At 36.3% G+C, this 20,813-nt stretch overlaps 1 protein-coding gene across 3 annotated transcripts in view; it reads left to right on the plus strand.

Annotated features, from left to right (window-relative positions):
* The window catches only part of THOC2 (THO complex subunit 2), a 56,136-nt gene that overhangs the window by 218 nt on the left and 35,105 nt on the right, over positions 1-20,813 (plus strand). For all 3 annotated transcript variants that reach the window (XR_007509513.1, XR_007509512.1, XM_049828102.1), the window contains exons 2-10: positions 7,048-7,106; positions 9,328-9,419; positions 10,592-10,643; positions 13,023-13,093; positions 13,836-13,957; positions 14,787-14,920; positions 16,596-16,762; positions 17,366-17,458; positions 19,929-20,084. Coding sequence is in view for 1 of the 3 variants with exons in the window: in XM_049828102.1 (XP_049684059.1) it covers positions 7,048-7,106; positions 9,328-9,419; positions 10,592-10,643; positions 13,023-13,093; positions 13,836-13,957; positions 14,787-14,920; positions 16,596-16,762; positions 17,366-17,458; positions 19,929-20,084 (946 nt within the window). In the remaining 2 variants the exon portion in view is untranslated. The remainder of the gene's footprint in view (positions 1-7,047; positions 7,107-9,327; positions 9,420-10,591; positions 10,644-13,022; positions 13,094-13,835; positions 13,958-14,786; positions 14,921-16,595; positions 16,763-17,365; positions 17,459-19,928; positions 20,085-20,813) is intronic.

Genomic DNA, 20,813 nt, shown 5'->3' on the forward strand with positions numbered 1-20,813 from the left:
GGAGGGGGGGGGGGGGGGGTGGCGCCCGGGCCTCAGCGGCCGAGGGAGACTGAGGGGGGGCGGGGGGGGGGGCGGCGGAGAGGTGGGAGCGGGCGGGGAGGACGTCGCTCGGGGCTGCGTCCTTGCTGCCGGGGCTTAGGGACGAAACCCTGGTCGGGCGGAGGGCCCGGGCCGCCTTCCTCTCCGGCTCGGCCTCCTTTGTGGGTTGGTGACGACCTCCGCCGACACCCGTCCCCCGTAGCCGGGCCTAGCTCTCCTGGCGCCCGTTGCCCGCGCCCCGAGCGCCCCCTTCCTGCCTCTGGGTCAGTTTTATCGGGTGTCGGGCTCCTCTTCAGCCGCCCCCCGGGGTAATATGGAGCCTGAAGCGTTCTTGTTTCGCTTGCTCCGCGATGTCGACCTTTCTGGCAAAGATCTCGGCCCCCGTTCCCACCTTTCTACCTGTTCCGGGGTGACTAGCGCTGTGTTCTTCGAGTCGGGCAAGGTAGGATCGGCTAGTCATTCCTAGTTATCCTACGAGGTAACCATTGTGCGCTGAGGGGTCTGGTTGCAGCTTCCCAAATTAATCCAGGTGTGCTAGGAGCTTTCCCTTTCGGGGGCCTTCTGTGTATCTGTTTTAAGCAATCTTAGCTTGGCAGGTTCACTAACTGTGCTGCGTGCTGTGTTTCAGGAGTACCTCTCTGTTCAAGGGGGCCATTCATCAGTTTGTCCATTTCATGTTACTATGTTAGCTTGGACAAGGGTGTCCTGTGTACTAACCATATATGTTTTTAAATGCCCTTATTTGAATTCTTCCATGCTCTTTTGTTTTTTGTTGTAACAAAAAATCCCTACAGTTTCAAATGTGGGTGTTTGGGGGATTACTTTGAGAAATGCTTCTTGATACTCACTCTTTTTGTTACTGTCTTTTGCTCATTTATTTTAAAAGGTTGTGCAGCTATTGTAATGATCTTTCCTGTGCGTGAAAAAAAGGTAGTGGGATAGAGAATAGAGGACATGGAGGCTCCCTGCACAAAACACTGTTCTCCCCAGACCCTCCATTTTGTAGTGGAGGGGCTCCCCTTCATAGCCCTGTCATTTTTGGCTTTGAATTGTGCTAGAACCATTGCCGGGTTAGCATGTAAGTTTCACACGTTCTGATATGAATGATACAAGGCCAATGAAAATCTCTTCTGTACCTGCATTTCCAACAATAATAAAAGTATTCAGGAGCCCCAAAACAATGCAGAGGTTTGCATTGCTTTTTAAATCTCCTGCTTAAGATTTTATGTCAGTAGCAGAATTTGCGTCCATCATGGCAATACTTATGCAATAAGCACAGAGACCTTTTCATTGAACTTCAGTGTTTAGAAACCTCTATATGAATAATAAAGAATAAAACGTATACTGATACCTTTCAGAGATGCACAAATGACTATAATAGATTGCCTTTTTGTACATAACATTATATACATGTAAATGCACGTGCTAGCTTTTCTGTAATGGTTGTTAAGGCATTTTTGCCTGAAGTAGTCGCATGTGATTATGATTTTTGTAACTTATCCTGTTATGATCACTGAGATTGTATGGAGTTTGCACGACAACAGAAATTTCATAGTTGATCATGTAATGGTAACTGCATTGTTCGCATTGAAGTCACAGAACTTTTAAGTGTATAAGAGGCAAGTTACCATAGCTTTTGACCATGATAAAACCTTTTATGGTTCTCCCCTCCCCCTAGAGCAGTACTACCTTAACCATGACAGGAGGGAAGTGTTAATCTGCTGTGGGACCAATAAAACAAAATGATAGGCTAAATTCCTGAATTTGTGGCATTTGCAGTTCATTTGGAATACTGCTTAAATGCAGTTCCAGGCATGATTTAAAGAGTAGTTTGCAAAAGAGGCCATATATTTTAAAAGAAATGTGATTGTGTCTGGATAACAGTTGTGAGGTTTTGCAGTGATAGCTTTATAAGCATGTGGAATATGTATGAACTTACTTTCTAGAAGCAAAAGAATGTATCTGTACCCAATATCTAGAGAACTTTTTAGGAAGCTGACTTTTTTGGGGGGAATCTTCAGTGTGTAACTTTGTGTTTCTTTTTTCCAAAACTTCCTATCTCCTGTTTTACTGGAGAAAAAATAAAATTATGATGCTCTCTTTCCGAAGTTAAACACATGGAGTATTTTTAAACATTAATTTAAATTGAGGGGAGTATATGTAATGATACTTCTTATTTTATTGAATTATTTATCTAATATAAATATGCCCAAAAAATATTAATTGGGTCTATGCCTAAGACTAGGCCACAATTCTAGTCTCAGGGTTTGTGGTTCAAAGTTGAGGCAATGCATTATGTTGATAAACAAGTTAGAAAAGTGTGGAGGGGAAGGATACTGCAAAAGGACAACACTGACATTTCTAGCAAATACAGGATTTGCAAAAATTTTAGAAGTTTTTTTGTGGGTGGGTTTTCTTGGTTTTTGGTTTTTTTTTTTTTTTTTTTTAAACTCGATGGAAGCCTGGTCTAATTCAACCCATGCATGAAGTCAGAAGACATTCACTCCTGTATGGAGGGGTTTGTTTTGTTTTTAAACAAAGTGGTGGGCTTATTCACAGGGAGACAAATACCAACTTTGTTGAAAAGTGAGGATTACAGGACACCCCCTGCCCTCATAATTAGCAGAAAGAAAAGATTAAGTCTTATGGAAAAAAAAAAATTATTTGCAGGAGCATGAAATGGCTTACATGATCTGACTAGATCAGCTCAAGGTAGTATTTTGGCAGTTACTTGTTACCTAAATAAAAACACAGTTTTATGTTTTGGGGCGACATGAAACTGTATTGAGAGAAGTGAATGATTTTATTTTGCATTTTAACTTCAACTGTGATGAATAATGGATGCTTAAGATGATCACTGTATGTTTTGTTTCTGAGGGGTGTGGTGATAGTCTGCCAATGCTTGAAAACATACAGGATTTGTAATATTGCTATTACAAAAGAAAAAGAAAAAGTTTGATTGTTTTATAAAGAAAACAAAATACAGGGATGTTTTAAATAAATTCAGTAAGGAAATCAGTTTTAAACTGACTTATCTCTTACTGTGAAAAATAACGAACTTTGTTATTTCTGCTGATGTGATCAGTTTGTCATGATCTAACAGTTGTATGCAAAAAACCAGAAGGTAAGGATTTTGCATGTGTCTTAGAGTGTCGTAATGTTAATTAGTAAGGTAGCATCATAGAGCTTAGGTAGCAATGGCCATTCACTTCCTACAAATTGTTTGGAGACCTTGTTCAAAACAGTACATGCTTTGAATTTAATTAATCCAGCTACTGATGTATAATAATATCTAATACAAATACATCAATGTACATCATGTGGTAGTTTAGAGTGCTTTCCTGCCTGAATTATAGGTTGGTCAGGATGTGGTCATCTTATCTGTCACTTTCTATTTTGTTCAGGCCCTTTGCTGTCTAAATACAATTTATTAAATTATGTGCATTTGTTTTGCTACTGTCAGGTATTGTGTAGAGATTGAGTTGGAATCTGTGTGTGACTGCTTATTATGCTGATCAGTCTGGACTCCTTGTAGACCTATTTGTGTGGACGGATACTGTCCTTTGTAGTGAAATTGTGTTGTGTTGTATAGTGTCTTTCACAATAAGATGCTGGTCTATGACTGTAGCCCATATGGACGTTTAGAATACACATACAATGGCAAGCACTTACTATTAGGCTCATGGCTTACCTTGTTTTGTGATGGATTAAACACATGGAGGACCCTTTAGTGGGGAAGTATGGCTTTAATAATGTACTTGGCTGGCAGTTTATGCAGTATGTTAAGCCTCAAGATAAACTGAAGAAGCTTAACATTCTGTGAATGCTAAATCTTGAGACTCGATCTTTCAAGCACTCCCAACATGTTTGTTACTTTACTTGCACGAGGAATGTCACAGTGTCGAGTTAGAGGGCTGAGAGTCAGGAAAACAGACTTCAGTTGTGGTTTTGCCATCCTGACTGCAAAATGCAGTTGATTGTACTTTATCTCAACTAGAGAACTACCCGCATCAGTTAAATTATGCATATACTTAAATGTTTGCAGGCACATGCACTTTGTGATAATTACTGCCATATACTATGTGTGGGAGTGTAATTGAGGATATAGGACATTGTGTATGAATTGAGAGGCTTAGGTTCAGTTGCTGGCTCTGCCATGCAGACTTGTTCGGTAAGCGTTCAACATTGCTTCAGAATTCGTTATTTAAGCAAATCTATCCCAGCTTAGTCCAAAAACAAATTGGAAACATTGGTTTCAGAAGTGATTCTGTGATTTCTTGTCGTTGTTGTTATTATTATTAATTATGTTTACTTTCTAGATTATTCTATTTTTTAATTGTATTTTACATGTGTTACACAGTTTTACCTTTGGATGAAGGAATGTAGGTTTTAGTAGAGTAGGGAAGTTCTCCATCCTAGCTCGCAGCAATGAACTACAAGATTAGAGTACTCTTAACAGACAGTTTGGGTCTGTTGAACTGAAAAGTGGACCTGATAAATTTCCATTGTACTGGGCATTGTGTAAGTGGGGAATTACTGATGTGTCCTTTTTCTGAGTTGATTAATTGTACTAATACTGACATTTTTATTCCTGTGAATGTGCACGTATTTTGATTTTAATTTATGATGCACTCAGTTAGATGAACTAATCTCAACAGCTTGTCAGTACTGGAAGGGAGGGCTTCTGCCTTGTCTTCATTTACCAGGCTCTTTCTACTCTGGTGCTTACCTGATCTCCTGGTAAGCTGCTTCAACTTGCAAAGTTGGCAGAAGACTTGTTTTCTGACCAGTTTTCTGCCAGGTTTGTCAGTTTAACTGATTTAACTGACATGAGGGCTAGAATTGTGTGGCCAAGAAGGGAGGAAGTAGCAGTGAATGTGTCCATTTCTGCAGCAACAAGCCATTAAATCAGCTCAGCTGTACTGCCTGACAGCACCTTCAGAAAAGGTCATCCTCCTTTGGAGACAGAGTAGCTGTATAAAAGAATAAAGCACAATTATTAATTTAGATCCAAAGAGTAATACCAACATCTTATTTTTCTACTACCAAAATTTTCCCATGTAGACTTTCACCAAAAAAATTACTTTTTTCCAATTTAATAATTCATTGGGTTTTAATTATAACTATAAAGCAAGTTGTTTTACAGACTGATCTTAAATACAGATACAACTGATCTTGTTACATTGATCAAACAGATTTGTGTCTTAAAGTAATGTGAGGCTTATAGTAGTATTGTTTTGGTACTGCTGGAAAGGCAATTGGAAGAGGTTAAAACTCTTATTTTGTATTAAGATGTACTTAAGTGAACTCTTCAGTCCAAGCAGACAGGGTTGTTGCTCATGTAATGTGGTTGATGATATCACCTTGTGACATCGGGGTCAAAGTGTGCATCTCAGTAGACAATTCTTTTTTGAATTAGATGTTTCACTTTACTGTTATTTGTATACAGAGCTTAGAAATGAGTACTTATAGGGTAACTTCTTCATGGAGGAATAGTAATTAAAATTTAAGAAAATCTGACTTAGATCAAATTGATACACTCTTTGGGGACAGCTGGGAAAAAAAAAAATCTATTGCTTCTTTAAAAAAGTGCACTTACCATTCATGAAAAATAAAATAGATTACCTATTCCCCTATTTTGCTGTCTCTTTCTGGTTATTTCCAAATATATTGCATTCTCTTCAATAGCATTTAGAACATCTTAGCCATACCATTGCTTTTTACTAAGCTTGCATGTTTCTGCTGATTATGTTATATGTGAAACTGCCTGTTTTCCAGTTGTCTTAAAAGGGTCATATACCTTGTATTTGCTAATTATAATCCTTTGATTGCTGAAACAGCTGTTTAGTCCTGCTAGAGAGGTAATAATCTGTATAGGATGCAAATAGAATGAGTAACGAATTGCTACAAAATCCTTCTTTACTGTTTATTTTTCATTGTAAGCCTCTGTAATAATTGTACATACATGCCTTATTTGAGCACATGCTTAAAATTGGTCCCACAGGAAATTGTAGTCTTGCCATCTTATGCAGGAATAAGATGTAGCTCTGATACTGTCTTCAGTTTCTGCACATGAAAGACTTTTTGATGAAAAATATGAAAAATATATGAAACTTTTGGTTGAAAATTTGCAAGTGTGAAGAAAATGCTTAAGATATTCATTGGTGCCTGTTATAGGTAAATCACTACCTTTTTAAAAATACTATTGCTTCTAAATGTGAAACTGCTTTTGAAGCCTCATGCTGGGGTGACAGTAGTGGTAGAGGAGAGGGAAAATCTTTATGGCTTGGAAGCATGTCCATTTCTAAGCTGTCAGCGTAGTGGAGAAGCCTGCTCCTTAAGCGTTTATTTTGTAGCGCGCTCAACTATTATTTTATTTCATGGAACAGTCTGTACAGTATTTAGTGTACTTTTTACATATGGCTAATTTGAGGGAGCCTTCAGAGTGACTGAAGACAATGTAACGTGACAGGTCTTTACATCCTATAGTGGATTCTCTTGGTGACCAGAACAGGTAAAATTCTGTTTTACCATTGCTAAAACATTGCATCAGGAAATCATACACATAGCTTAATGTTAAAAATTTTTTACAGGTCAGAGTTTGAAAATGATCATAGTCATAGTATTTCTATGAGAAGCATTTCCTCATTGGTTAACAGTAGTAGGTTAATGCTAGCACTTCCATGGTTCCTTTCACATTCTAAAATTGCCTAGTACTCTCCCTTTTCTGTGTGTTAGCATGTATGTTAGGAAGAATATTTTTTTAAGTATGTGATATATATGTGTATGAGAACTCTTGGGAGTCTTGTATTTCCTTGCTGTGGAACTTCTGTGAATTAGTGTTTACTCTTTGAAAATTAAAATGTAGTCAGCCATTTAAACGGCCCAAATGTGAAGTTATTTCATCCAGAACAGCAACAAAAAAAGAGCCCCAAAATGTTCCTGTGTGTATGCTAATATCTAACTATTTGTGTGGGTTTTAATTTTTTTATATTTCTTTTATTTCAGTGTGCAACTATGTCGCACTCTCAGTGAAAACAAAAGCCATGATAATATGGGTTTCAGAGGTAAGTTTTGTGGGGTTTTGGTTATTCTTAATTAAATAAAGCCTGGAAACAGTTGATCCTGATACCCCTGCGTGTATCTGCTTGGAACATTCATATGTGGTGACCATTAATGCACGCTAAAGGCAAATACTACAAATAGTAGGGCAATACAAACATCCACAGCTAGGTCTGTCTTCAGATGTCCAGGTGAGAGATTTCTTAGGCAGTAGTAAATGGTGGTGGGGTAGTCCAGTACTTGGTCTGTGCTATAGAAAATGGAATTCCATTTTGCAAACTCAACATACAACTAGATTTTATTCTGAAAGTTAAATTTATGAACACTAATATATGCAAGCGCAATTGTATACTGCAGAAAGTAATTTTTACAACAGTACCAGAGTTAGGCATTTTCTCCTTTGTTAGTGAAAGAGACTGCTGTCTTCAAGTTTTAAATTTGCACTTTAAGAAATCTTTAAAGAAAAATTAAGTTTTTGTTTGCTTTGCAGAATCTGTTGAAAGAAAAGCTTCCATATTACTGACCACAAATGTGCTATGCTGTTTTGATGGTGCTTTGGGTTCTTGCTAAAATAGTCATAATGGGCAATTATAATACCAGAAAAGATAAACCAAAACATTTCAATGTAAATTATAAGTAAGAAGAATTTATTGTTCAACAAAGCAAAATCACTGTTCCTAAAGTTTTTGAAGAAAGGCCACCAGATGCTCTGTTCTAGAGAGAGGTTGACAATTTCTATATGCTGTTTTCTTTTTCTTTGTTCTTGCTGTCAGGATCTAAAAGATGCAGTGGGAATGACTAGGTAGATACATGCAGTGGCTATATTGGAGAAACTAATGGACAGTAGAAATAGTTGAAGTCCTTCTGGTGATGGAAAAAATGTGAAAATATGGATAATCTAGAGTGAGATGCTGACTGCTGAGTATTTGTTTCAGTCCATGTGATCTGGATCCAGTTCTGCAAACTGCACTGGCACTTGCATTTCTGCCTTTTAGTTCCAGAAAGACATTAATTGAAATCCAATATACCAACCACAAACTTTCGGAGACAGGCCAGATTTGCTTGTGTACCTGTGCACCAAGTTCTCCACAACGTGGAGAGCCACTTGCAGAGGCATGTCTGAGGCTATGCTTATGGCTGGTTTGGGTTCATCATAAGTTATTAAATTGGGTACTGCACCAAACTGTCCTCTTGAATTGGCCTTCAAAGTAGTAGAGTTATGTTTTATGGAGAATTGATGTCTAAACCAATCCTGCTATATTCAAGTGTTTAGCAATTAGTGTTCTTTGCCAAAAGCACTGTGATAGGTAAAATTAACTTGTCCATTTAAAAAATAAATCAATCTGCTTCTAATGCAGCTGCAGTGGTCTGCAGTCACAAAGTTATTGAGTACTTGGTTTAAGTCATTAAGATCTGTAACTTGTATACCTATTGTGAATATTATTTATTGAGCAAACCACATGGCACAAGTGTAGAGTGAAAGCATGAGGTTTTATTATTTTTCACATACTAGAAAGTATAGCAACATTGTGGTGTATTACTTAAGAAGCAATTACTTACTAGTTTACCATAGCTGTTTTTGCAACCGCCATGTTTAACATTGCAAGTTTTTTCTCAAATGCAGTACCTCTGTTTAGTGTTTTGGCTTAATATAAGCTTTTGTAAAACAGCATTCTTCAGTTATGGGAAATTTTCCTTAGAAAGATGAACTTAAAAAAATCCTTGTTAAGCATTTTTTTTCTCCCAATTAAATTTTACTTTCTCCTAGAGAACTGGTTTTTGAAAGCATATCTGTGATGAGATATGATTAAGAAAAAGTACTGGAATGTTTTCTATGTATTATATTTTTTTATATATGTGTGTGTGTATATATGTATAATATTATATTTATGTGAATTATAAGTTAAAGGTGTCTTTGTTAAACCAACTGCCAAGACTCAAGTAATTACATGCAGGACTAGTTTTTCATCCCATTTTACTGTTATTCCATAAACTCTCTAGGGAAAGTGGATCATCTCTTCCGATCTGCTTGTGTGAAGTCTTGTATATTGATGCTCAAATTTAATGTATTGGCAGTAATAAAGTAATCCCCCTCATTGGTAAGAGAAGGATATCCTCTTTACTTGCAGGGTGTCTGAAGTCTACAGCATTACTGTAAACATTGCTTTAAAAGTTAGACCAAGGATTACCTAATATGTTTCTTAATCATCTGTTTTCTTTCAACAGACATCCAACAGGCTTTGTATGAACTCGCATACCATGTTGTCAGGGGAAACTTAAAGCATGATCAAGCTTCTAATGTTCTTGGTGATGTCATAGTAAGTATAGATTTATAATTGCAGACTTACTGAATTTTTAGTTTGTTACAAAAGTTTGAATGAAAATCAGGCAGGATAATAATTCAACAGACTTCTTTTTCCATGTCTAAAAAGTCATTCTTTTCAAGTCCTTTTTCTTCATTTGTGTGCACTTGAAATGTATGTAGTCTGTCAGGGTTTCGTTTTTTATTCTACTTTTTTGTGGTGAGAAATAGCTGTATTCATTTTAGCATAAATTAAAAAGTAAATAATTTTTTAAGGGCCTACGAAGACTGAAGTTTCTAATAAATGCTAAAAATAGATTTCACTTGCTTATGCAGCATGTCTGTAATGCCACCTACTGGTTTTTATAATTTAGATCTTTCTTGCAGTGTAACAATGGGCATCTGCCATTTTACTATTGAGATGTTCAAGTCCCATGACTGCCTTTAAAAATAATGCATTAGACTTGTTTTTTGTTTGAAAAAGTTTTTCTTAAAATGCTTTGGATAAATAGAGAAAGCCGGGAAAAGGATATTTTCCTCTAAACTTCTAAGGTTACTAAATGTTGGTGTTTCTCAAAAAAAAAAAAAAAAAAAAAAAAAATTAGGACAAAAGAAATATCTTCTAAAAATGATTTCTTATTCTTTTTGAGTTCTTAGATTGCTGTTTTGACATGTATAGACCATGAAGAAAAAAAAAATCTTTTGCAATAATCTATTATAGAATCACTTTTTTACGTTTCTAAGCTTCTGCATTGGATTTGAGAGTAGTCAAAGCTGAAGTGCACCTTGCTGTTGGGGTAACATGATAATGTTTGATCTTTAGTTAGTGTAGGAAATTGTAATTTGCTTGGTGCCTGAGAAAGTACAGTTTACTGTATAGGCTGGTGCTGTTCTTCAGACAGGGAGTTCCATTGTGCTAGAGAACTGGGGGTAGTAACTAGAGGGTTTTGTCCGTGGCCACTAGATAATCTTTTAAATTACATTGAAATGTTATTTCATTACATATCAATAATTAGTACAGCACTTATGTTAGATATTAGTCAATAATGGAGCCGCCTCTTCATCAATTGATCTTAATTATTAAACTTCTATGATGAAGTGTTGTTTTATATAATGGAATAAGAATTTTCTAAGTGTACTTATTGGAGTTTCTGTATTCAGTAAGTGTGATCTTTTTCCTCTTTTTAGGAATTTCGGGAAGACATGCCTTCTATCCTAGCTGATGTATTCTGCATATTAGGTAAGTTAGGTTCCCTTCCTTTCAGCATTGCAACAGATTTGGAGAAATAACATGCTTTGTGTGTTTGCTTGTTGGCTTCGGGAAATTTTATTAAATCTGTAAAGCGTGACTTCTCTTTACAGAATATGTGTTGATTTTTCCTCAGAGTATCTGCATCTCGGTCGTTAATGTCTTTTTCATTCTGCTTTGTTCTGTTACAGTTTCCAGGAGTTTACCTATTACAGGCAGTGGAAATTGATCTGCCAAGAATAGTTAAAAGAGCTAGCTTGTTGGATGTTAGCTAATGGAATCAGTGACTTAGTGTTGTTATCACTCTTATAAGTATTTTAAGTAAAAGTCGACTTACTGGTGGGTAGATCCTCTGTTCTCAGAATATGTTGTGTAAATATTGTTGTCTGTACAGTCACTCTTGGTGAAGTGGAGCTTGTACTAATTGTCCAGAAATCTAAAGGCAAACGACATAATTTGCCAAGTTACTATCTGCCAACTGAGCAGGCTTTAAAGATGTGTACTTCTTATCCTGGTAATAACGTCTGGATTTTTATGTTGTAACGTTAATCCCAAACTGTTTCTTTCATGCTTTTAAAATTTTAATCCTGTATACTTTTTTCCAGATCATAGTTTTAACTGCTTGCAGTTTCTATCTTGTTCTGTGTCTCTATGTTTTTTTCAACAAATTTCAGCAAATTCTTCTGACAGTCTGCTCATCACAGATCCTGGTTTGTTCTGTAAACTGAAGGAGTGTGGTGTCTTCTGTGCTGTGGCTGCCTGTGCAGAGGCACCTACTTAAGTTTGCATATGCAGCCTCAGTTCTGTAACACCTAAATGACGAATTTAGACTTTTTTTTCCATAATGTTTCATTCTGTGTACTTCTACAATCTTTTTGTAATAATTAGCTTTTATAATGCAGGATTACACTGGTACCCTTTTGTTTTTTAAGCTGGGTTAGAAAATTTAGATTAGTTGCTTCTTGAACTACTGGAATAACTGAAACTAGTGTATCTGTCTGCCTTTTTTCGCTTTTTTTTGCGCTTCCCGCTTTTTTTTGCGCTTCCCGCTTTTTTTTGCGCTTCCCGCTTTTTTTTGCGCTTCCCGCTTTTTTTTGCGCTTCCCGCTTTTTTTTGCGCTTCCCGCTTTTTTTTGCGCTTCCCGCTTTTTTTTGCGCTCTCCTTCCCTTCAAATCAGTATGTAGCCAAATGCCACGCCTCCACTAGTAGCAGAGAAATAGTATGGCTGAGGAGCTAGGTTTCAAACTCTGGAACAAAGGACACTTGACAATTGCTTGCTTGTTTTTAATGAGTTTCCTCTAACACTTTTTCCCTCTAACCAGTATTTGCTACTATCAGGATTTTCTTTTTCCCCTAATGTCCTCATCTTATAGTTAATGTGTTTCATTATATGAGAATTTTATCAACTTTATTCAGTCATCCACATTCCCTGGACTGATTTTTTTCAGCAGATTCCTCTTTGGCTGAGAGGCTTGGCTGCTAGGTCCAGACTGATCTGGCAAGTCTGTTGCCTCCACTGCCACGCTGCTACATCATTGGTTTTCAGTCTGTTTGGGAGCTTCTTTCTCAGATTTTTGTTGTTGATGTTTTCTCTATGGGTCTAGTTTTTCTGTGGGTATGGGGGGGTGGGGAGGTGTTAAGTTGTTGGTTTGTTTTGGTTTGGGGTTGTTTTTTTGGGGTCTTTTTTTTTTTGGTAATGTCTGCCTTGCATTCTTTCATTGTGTTTCCCACTCCTTTTGCAGCTCCCTACTTCCTGTAATGATGTGCTTTTTTAAACTACTTTAGACAGGTGTGCTTCCTTGGCCATTGTTTTATGGACTGTCTTCCCACAGGAGTGAATTTATGAATTGCATTCAGTAATTGACAATGCAAAAGAAAAGAATGGAAATACAGAAGCAGAGCTAGTAAAAGACTGCAGATCAGGCAGTAAATGGTAGTTACTCTGAAGACACAGGGAGAAAGACTAGAACATTACATTAAGGCTAGGATCACACAGTTCTATTTAGCGATTCATAATTCTCTTCTTTCGTGCTTATTATTGATTCTTAATGCTAGCCATAAACCTTATTGCAACAGAGAGAAGAGCAAGAAAAATTATTATGGCATTCCTCTGGTTCCTGTTTTACCTTTTCATGCTATTTGTGGATGTGTGAGAATTGTCATCAAAATATTATGTGGATCTTGAGGTAGATGAGTAGCTGGAAAGTGGCAAGAAGCTCACATGTTATAAACAAGCTGCTTTGCATTGTGTTATTGTTAGAATTTGTTGGAATAGGTATAAAAAGAAGAAAGTCTTATAAATTCCACAAGTAATGATTTCTTTTTTTTCCTGTTTTTTTTTTTTTTTTTCTCCATCTTCCTTTATACTAGATATTGAAACAAGTTGTTTAGAAGAAAAAAGTAAGAGGGATCATTTTACCCAACTGGTATTAGCCTGTTTGGTAAGTTGCACTTAGAAAGTCTTTTGGTAAAAGTATATGCCAAAATCTGACAAGAAAAATCAGAGAGTTTTGAAGCACACCACCCCCACCCCACCCCCCACCCTCCCCCGGAAAAGATTATTACAATGCTTTAACAAATTCGTGAATACCTTAAAAATGCATTTTCAAAGCTTTATGGTAGAGTAATATAGTATAGTTGTCCCTTGAATTCTTTTAAGAGTATTGAGAGAAACTTTTCCCGTCAGTTCAATGGAAATTTTGCTTCTGAAGTATGTTTTGAATTAGACTACTTCTTTATGCAACCTCCTCTGAATATAGAAGTGGCATTCCTAACCACATGGAATAAGCTGGATTTGTAGGAAAATTCAGCATACAAAACCAAGGCTTTTCTTCCAGAATGTGAGAGAATGGGTATAAGCTTCATAAATACAGTTCTTGATAATAATATTCCTAGATGCTATGCAATGTGTACTTTGTAACAGTAATTAGTCTCTAGGGCTTGTTTCTTCAAGGTGCTTTTATATACAAAATCTACCACTGTAGAATTTCAGTTTCAGTTAAATGGTTTCTTAGTTTTGTCCACTTCTGTCTTCAAAGCAGAATGCATTTAGTATCATGGTATATCATGATAGTTGAACTTTTTTTTCATAGTCAGAACGCATATGTAGCCTAAGTAATAATCAGATGGTTTCTAGGTCTTTGTAATTGACAAATCTGATGTATTTTTTTTTTTTAATTTTAGTATCTTGTATCGGACACTGTCCTAAAGGAGCGCTTAGATCCAGAGACACTGGAGTCATTAGGACTTATAAAGCAGTCTCAACAGTTCAATCAGAAATCTGTTAAAATAAAGACAAAACTGTTGTAAGTTTTGGGGCAAGGGTTATTTGGGGAGTGGTTGGGGAGGGACAGTGGTAATTAGTCTGGTAACAATGTTTTCTAACAATGAGTAATGTTTCTTTTAATAAAATACTCCATTTTCTTTAGGAAACGTGGTTTGCACTTTAACTTGTCATTGACAAAAGAACCTTGTTAGCCCTCTTAGTTTTCAAACTCTTGAGAAGTGCAAAATCTTTTTTTAATGTCACCTATTGCTACAGCTTCTCCTACAGCAATTCCATATGTGCAGATTAAAGACTTAGTATTTAATTTTATTTGTGACAAATGTGAACTTACAGTACAAGAAAATTAATTATTGCTGTTGCATCAGTTAAGCATACACATTTGTTTTCATAAATAAGCAAATGTAATTACGTTGGTTTTGGCAACACAGGATATATTTTTGTGGGTGTATGTTTGTGTTTTTTTTCTCTGCATCCAATGTTTCAGTCTCAATCTCCAAGAACACCACTTGAAACTAGAATAGGTCCTTAAGCACAGACTGTTACAGAGCAGTTCTGCAATATAGTGTGTAAGAACAAGCTTTACTCTTAAGTATAAGCATAATCTTGCTTTTAAATAGTCTGCATTTGAAATAAAGAAGAGCTGGATTTGTTTGGAGAATGCTTGCTACCTTGCTGGTATTCATTGTACTGCATTCTGTAATTTTTGCAATAGCTCAAGTAAATTACAAATTCTTAAAAATGTGTTCAAAATTACCATTTTGTATAACACTTAATATTGGTAAGAGCATAAATAAGCTTCACTGTGGACATGTGTTACACAATAGTGTTTAATTCCTGTTTATTTGCAGTTACAAGCAACAGAAGTTTAATTTGTTAAGAGAAGAGAATGAAGGTTATGCAAAGCTCATTGCAGAACTGGGGCAAGACTTATCTGGAAATATCACTAGTGATTTAATCCTTGAAAATATCAAATCTTTAATAGGTAAGGAGTTTGAAGGAATATGGGCACTGGTTTTCCTACATGGTCTTAACGACTACGGAGGGTGAATATAGACTACTGTTTGAAATCATCTGTGGATCAAATAATACGTCATGCAGGCGTGTAGTGTGATAGTAACACGTATTGGTAGATCACCTTGGATAGAATCATGACATTTGGAAGTTCCTGCTTCTGTGGCAAAATTAATTTGGGGAATGTTGTGTAGTTAAACATAATTTAGATACTGAATTTACAGTACAGCCTCAAATATGCATGCAGTGATTTTGATTCATTTTGGCAGTGTTTTTTTGAGGATGTGCTTGTCATCTTTTAGCAAGCAGGTTGGAGCATAACAAAGTAATGCTTTTGGCTATTTTAAGATTCTCAATTCAATGCATGAATATTCTTTTAGTCTTAAAGCAGTTGAACAAGTGATTCCTTCTGAAAAGAAATAAGTAGTAAATGTTTATCTAGTTCTGATTGTGATTTGTCCATATTTCTAAGTTGAGTGTTGGTGAGAGTGTTGCAGTCAAAGTGCAAAATACATTAAAAACAGGAAATATCTGTAATTCCCCATGTTTTACACTTCCTTTTTGAATGAAGAGTTTTATACAGTATCATCAGTGCCTGTTTCATGTGGTACCAGTGCAGTAATAGTCAAAAGGCTATGTTACTATTTTATAAAAGATAATTTTTCATCTATCACAGATTTTTACCTGAGACTGTCAAATCCCTGTAATAGTAATACTTGTTTTGGACGAGAGCTAGGGAAGAAGATGGTTTTGCTAGTGATTACTGTAAAAAATTACTCAGTTTGAGGAATTCTATAACAAAACATTTTTTTGTCTTCTGGAATTTTAGGAGTTGCAAATAGACTTCCTATAAATTGTCAATTCTTTTAAAGTACTGACTTGCAGTAGGTCCTGGTGTAGTCGAAATGGCTTTTGGGGAGGAAAGACTGATGCAATTATCTGTCTGCATAGTGGATGTGCCTGGATAAAACTTCCCATGGCACAGTGAAGAAAATAGTCTAGATGTGGATTCTTTTGATACAAGTAATATTTCTGTCTCAAGCATGTCTCCTAGAGTTTTGGTGGAAATGTTAATGTAGTAAAGTACAGGTATGATTACAACATTGGCTTAAGCTGATCTATACCATTCCTCTTGCTCCCCTCAAAAAAACCAAACCGTTCTCCCTAATGCTAGCAGTGATACTAAATTGACAGGACAGTACAACCAGGTGGATCAGGGTCTAGCTCAAACCAGAACAATTTTTGAGGTGTAAAATGATTTCTAGCTGACTGATTTGTGTGACTGCATGAATGTGTGCCAGCACAAGGGGAGAGGAAGCAGCCGATGCCTTTTGCTGGCACTGTGGTATAAGTGAGGTTGGGGTTTTACTTATTAAACGTTCACCTTAAGATGGTAATTTCTAGTTTTTCTGTAATCAGAATTGAAAGTCCTGTTTAGTATCTTTGCCTAATTCAATATTCAACACAAGTCAAAACAATTGATGCTGTATTTACAGATGATACAGATTGTTTTGCTGTAGATAAATCCAGGCTCAATTTTAACTGAAAAGAATTAACTTTAAAAACTAATGCATTTGTGGTTTAGTAACAGAATGAAGATGAAAAGTAGCAATGTTAAGCTTTTCTACTCTGTTCTTCTCCACTAGGATGTTTTAACCTTGATCCTAACAGAGTTTTGGATATTATCCTAGAAGTCTATGAGTGCAGGCCTGAGTATGATGACTTCTTTGTACCACTGATAGAGTCTTACATGTACATGTGTGAACCTCAAACTCTATGCCATATCCTTGGGTTCAAATTCAAATTTTATCAGGTAATGTATTTCCATTCTTAACTTTTTTTTTGGTGGTTGGTTCTACTCAGTGTTGCTGCAGATTTCTTTTTTACATAGAAATTAATTTCCGAGTTGTAAAATTCCAGTATTAAAAGCAGTAATTTTGTGAGTTGAGTGGAAGTCACTAATTTATTTTAGGGGATAGTGCTTAGCATTCTCCAAGACAGCTGAAAACAGTCTTGACACCTTCACTTTGAACTTGTATAGGTATATAAAGACTTGAATTAAAGAAGAGGTTGTACCTTATGAACACAAGACTTGTTCCCAGGAGCGAAGAGCGTGTTTGCAAGGGAGTCATTGTTCATATTTGTTAAAATATTAAATGTTGTTTTAAATGTACGATTAGGAATTGCATACAAGCACCATAAGCTGTGAAGATAACTAAATGTTTCTGTTTCTGAAAATTCTGATTGTGTATTGCAGTTAAGTCTAGTGGCTTTGGAGTAACAGCAGTTAAATAACATGATAACAAGGAGAATGTGGGTTAATATGTTTCACCTGAACTTTGAGTAGTTTTTCTGTTTCATGACCTTCTGCAGTGGTCTGCTTTTTTTCTTAAATTTGCAATTTTGTCCTTTTTAGGATCCAAGTGGTGAGACACCTTCCTCCTTATACAGAGTTGCTGCTGTCCTTTTGCAACATAATCTCATAGATTTGGAAGATCTTTATGTTCATGTAAGTGACAGTGCTACTCTGTCAAATGCCAAAACTAAGACAATTTTAAAAAGCAAGCCAGATATTTTGCCCTATTCCTAAAGCTTCAGATTCAGGACATACTGTGTAATACCTGCATATGTGCATGTTTAATGTCTTTTAAAATTTCCAGCACTTTCTAATGCCGCATTTGAAAATCAACACAGTGAAATACAAATGCTGATATGCTTTCTTTGAAATATCTGTGTAGCATCCTCCAGATTGTTTACCTCCTGCTTGAATAGGAGGTAGGAGGTAAATGCCTGAGTATGCTTTAAATGCCCAAGCAACGTTCTTTAAGATCTAGACCCTTTGAGCGTGTTGCTTCACAAAATCAATTTTTGAAAAAAGTGGTAGGATGATCAGCTCCTAGCATTCTTTTAGTTTAATAGTAGGAGATTTTTTTTTTAAACTCTTACGTATTCCTGAACAGGCCTCTCATTCCATCTACTAGAATTCTCACCATTTGTTAGGTTGAAAGAGGAAAATGGAGTTACTTGTTCAGATTTAATCAGAGACACTTACCCTCTCCAGTCTAACAGTCTTAGAAGCCAACCGACATACCAGTTTGGCAGATGGTAAACAGGATGTTACAGTTATCAAAATAATTTTACATTATACACCAATTTTTAATTTTAGAATATCCATAGATATTTTAAGACTCTTAACTCTTTTACTGGAATCAAGGAAATGAGCTCTAGTTAGAGCTATGGAAATTTTGGAATGTAGTCTTGCCATTAATTTGTGTGGCAGTTAATAGCCTTAGTCACACTCTTGACTTGTCAAAAGCTGTCTCTGGCTTCATAGGAGTGTTTTGGCTAAAAGTGTGTCAGGTGGAGCAAGAGGAGCAGTGTGTGTCTTGGATAATTGGTGGGGAGGGAACAACGCATGATAATAATGCTAGTTTGTTAAGAAATGTTTGTAAGCCTATAAAGAAATGCTCAGACTTGGAGTTACAGTGACCTGTGCAATCTCAGCTCAGACCTGTATAGGTATGGGCATGTTTTCTGGCAGTCTTACACCTAGAACGGTCCCTGCATTTATTTATACTGTTCACCTTTGTCATGTTGATTCTCAGTCTCGCTTTTAATCTACTTTGATTCCAGAATCTCTCTGCCAGTCTTTCTGTCTGTCTTTGCATGTTTAGGATGGCATTTTTTTCCTATTTTCAGTTCAGGCTTAATTTAACTTGCTATGGGAGTCTCAAGAAAATGAGTGTGTAGGTGTTGAGACTTAAGTGGTATATATTGTGCAGCTTGTATATAATAGCAGCTGTCAGGATTATCATTCATATCAAGAATGTTCTCCCCACCTCTGCCCTGCCCTCCCTTCCCCTTACAAGACTGTAAGAACTGGTTTCTGTTTGTGTATATATACACACAACCATATATAATATGTATTGCATCCTGAAGATGTGATTTAACCCTTGAAATTCCACACTAGGTATTTCTTGGTGAATGTCAGTAGGTTACTTGGGTTTTCAAATGAGAAGAGTGAGCTCTTTAAACTTTTTTACCTCCTCAAGTGGGATTCTTTCTTCCCCAAATTTCTATGAAATTGAGGAATTCTACTATCTTTTCTCTGAAGAAAGTGATGCTTCGTCTTTCTTCCTTCTGCTGTCAGTTTGGGAGGAGAAAAAACAGTAAAAATCTTCCCCTGTTAAAAACAACAGAAGAAAAGATTACTGTATCAAAGAGGTCATGACTCTACAGCAAGTTTTGATTACTTATTTGCAGTTAAAGTTTGAGCATGATTTTAGGAATCAAATTGAAGTTTGGCTTTGTCAGAAAAAGAGCTTTTGTTCTGTTTCACAACTTGCCCTTTTAATTTTTGAGTGTAGGTTTATATTCCTCACTCTGATAGTTCTCAAGTACAAGACTGTGCTAAGGTTTTACCATACTGGGTATCTCTTAATGTAAGATGGTTTTCAAGGAACAGATGTTACATATGTTTAACCCACATTGCTGATAAATGGGAAATTTGGTAAGGTTTAAATGGTATTCCTTGAAAATAAAGTGCAATCAAAATGTGTGTTTAAGTAGGTAACCTGGTTTTCTTTGAAAGTTTTTTCCTTTAGATGACCAAGTAAATTTATGCTTTTGAATAATCACTTTAAGACCCTGAATTCTGTAAATGTTATCAAGTATGTGCATAATTGTCACCACATAGCTACAGCTGAAGGGTAAATTGGAGAGGGGAAGTGAAGCTTATACAACTAATGGTTATGAGGAAGTAGAACAGTATTATTTTGCATGAATCCTTGATTTCAGAATAGTCTGTTAATAGTATACTTCCTTGTTGGGATGATGGTAGCAAGGAAAGGAATATTTCAGGGAGTAAGTTTATCTGATTACTAACAAGGAAGGACAAACTTATGCTTTGAGCTCAAGTGATCAAAAGTAGCAATAGGTCACTTGAGTTTTCAGATGTAATGTTTGTTCTGTTTTTTTAGCTTCTTCCGGGGGATAATGCCATCATTGAGGAACACAAGCGAGAGATAGTGGAAGCTAAGCAAATTGTCAGAAAACTTACAATGGTTGTCTTATCCTCTGAAAAGACCGAGGAAAAGGAGAAGGAAAAAGAAAAGGAGGAGGAGAAAACCGAAAAGGTGTGTGCCTTTGAATAGTTTCCTGCCCAAGAAAAAGATTTTAAATTATTTTAAACTAAACATAATAATTATGAAAACATTTTTTTATTTTTTGAAACAGACGGTTATGTACTTGGAAGGCTTGTATCTATCTCTGATTGCACATTCAATATAACAAGTGCAAAAATGCATGGTTTGGGGTTTGTTCTGGATTTCTCGAGGTTTAATGTTCTTGATTCAAGGGCTAATTAATTTCTCTCCCCCAACCCCCCCCCCCCCCCCCCCCCCCCATTTTTCTTAATCAGCTCCAATAGGTATGACCCAGCATTGATATACTTCACAGTCTTTAACAGCTGTGTTTTCTAGGGCCTGTGATAGTATAATCCTAGTGGATTTCTTAAAAATAAGGACATTAGTAAGAATTTATTCTTTATTTCTCTCAGTCAAGAATTAGGACGTATAGAACTGCCAGAGTTATGAATGCTGGTATAGTTATACTGTATTGTAGAAAAAGGTTTTAATTGAACACTTTTAATTGTAACTATCTGCTGTGCTTTCCATTAGATCTGTATCTTCGTATGTGTGAAAGTATACTCTTTATTTAAGGTGCTATGACATCATGTATTGTTCGTGTTGCCCTAGGTCTAACTTGTTTCAGTGTGTCCAACCTTTACTTTAAAAACAAAATTATTTAATCTCTTAGCAGCCTTTCTGTTGTCATCTTCATTTGAGTGTCTAAGTACTGCTCAA

The sequence above is a fragment of the Accipiter gentilis genome, chromosome 24 (genome assembly GCF_929443795.1).
Source record: "Accipiter gentilis chromosome 24, bAccGen1.1, whole genome shotgun sequence".
Classification (NCBI taxonomy): domain Eukaryota; kingdom Metazoa; phylum Chordata; class Aves; order Accipitriformes; family Accipitridae; genus Astur; species Astur gentilis.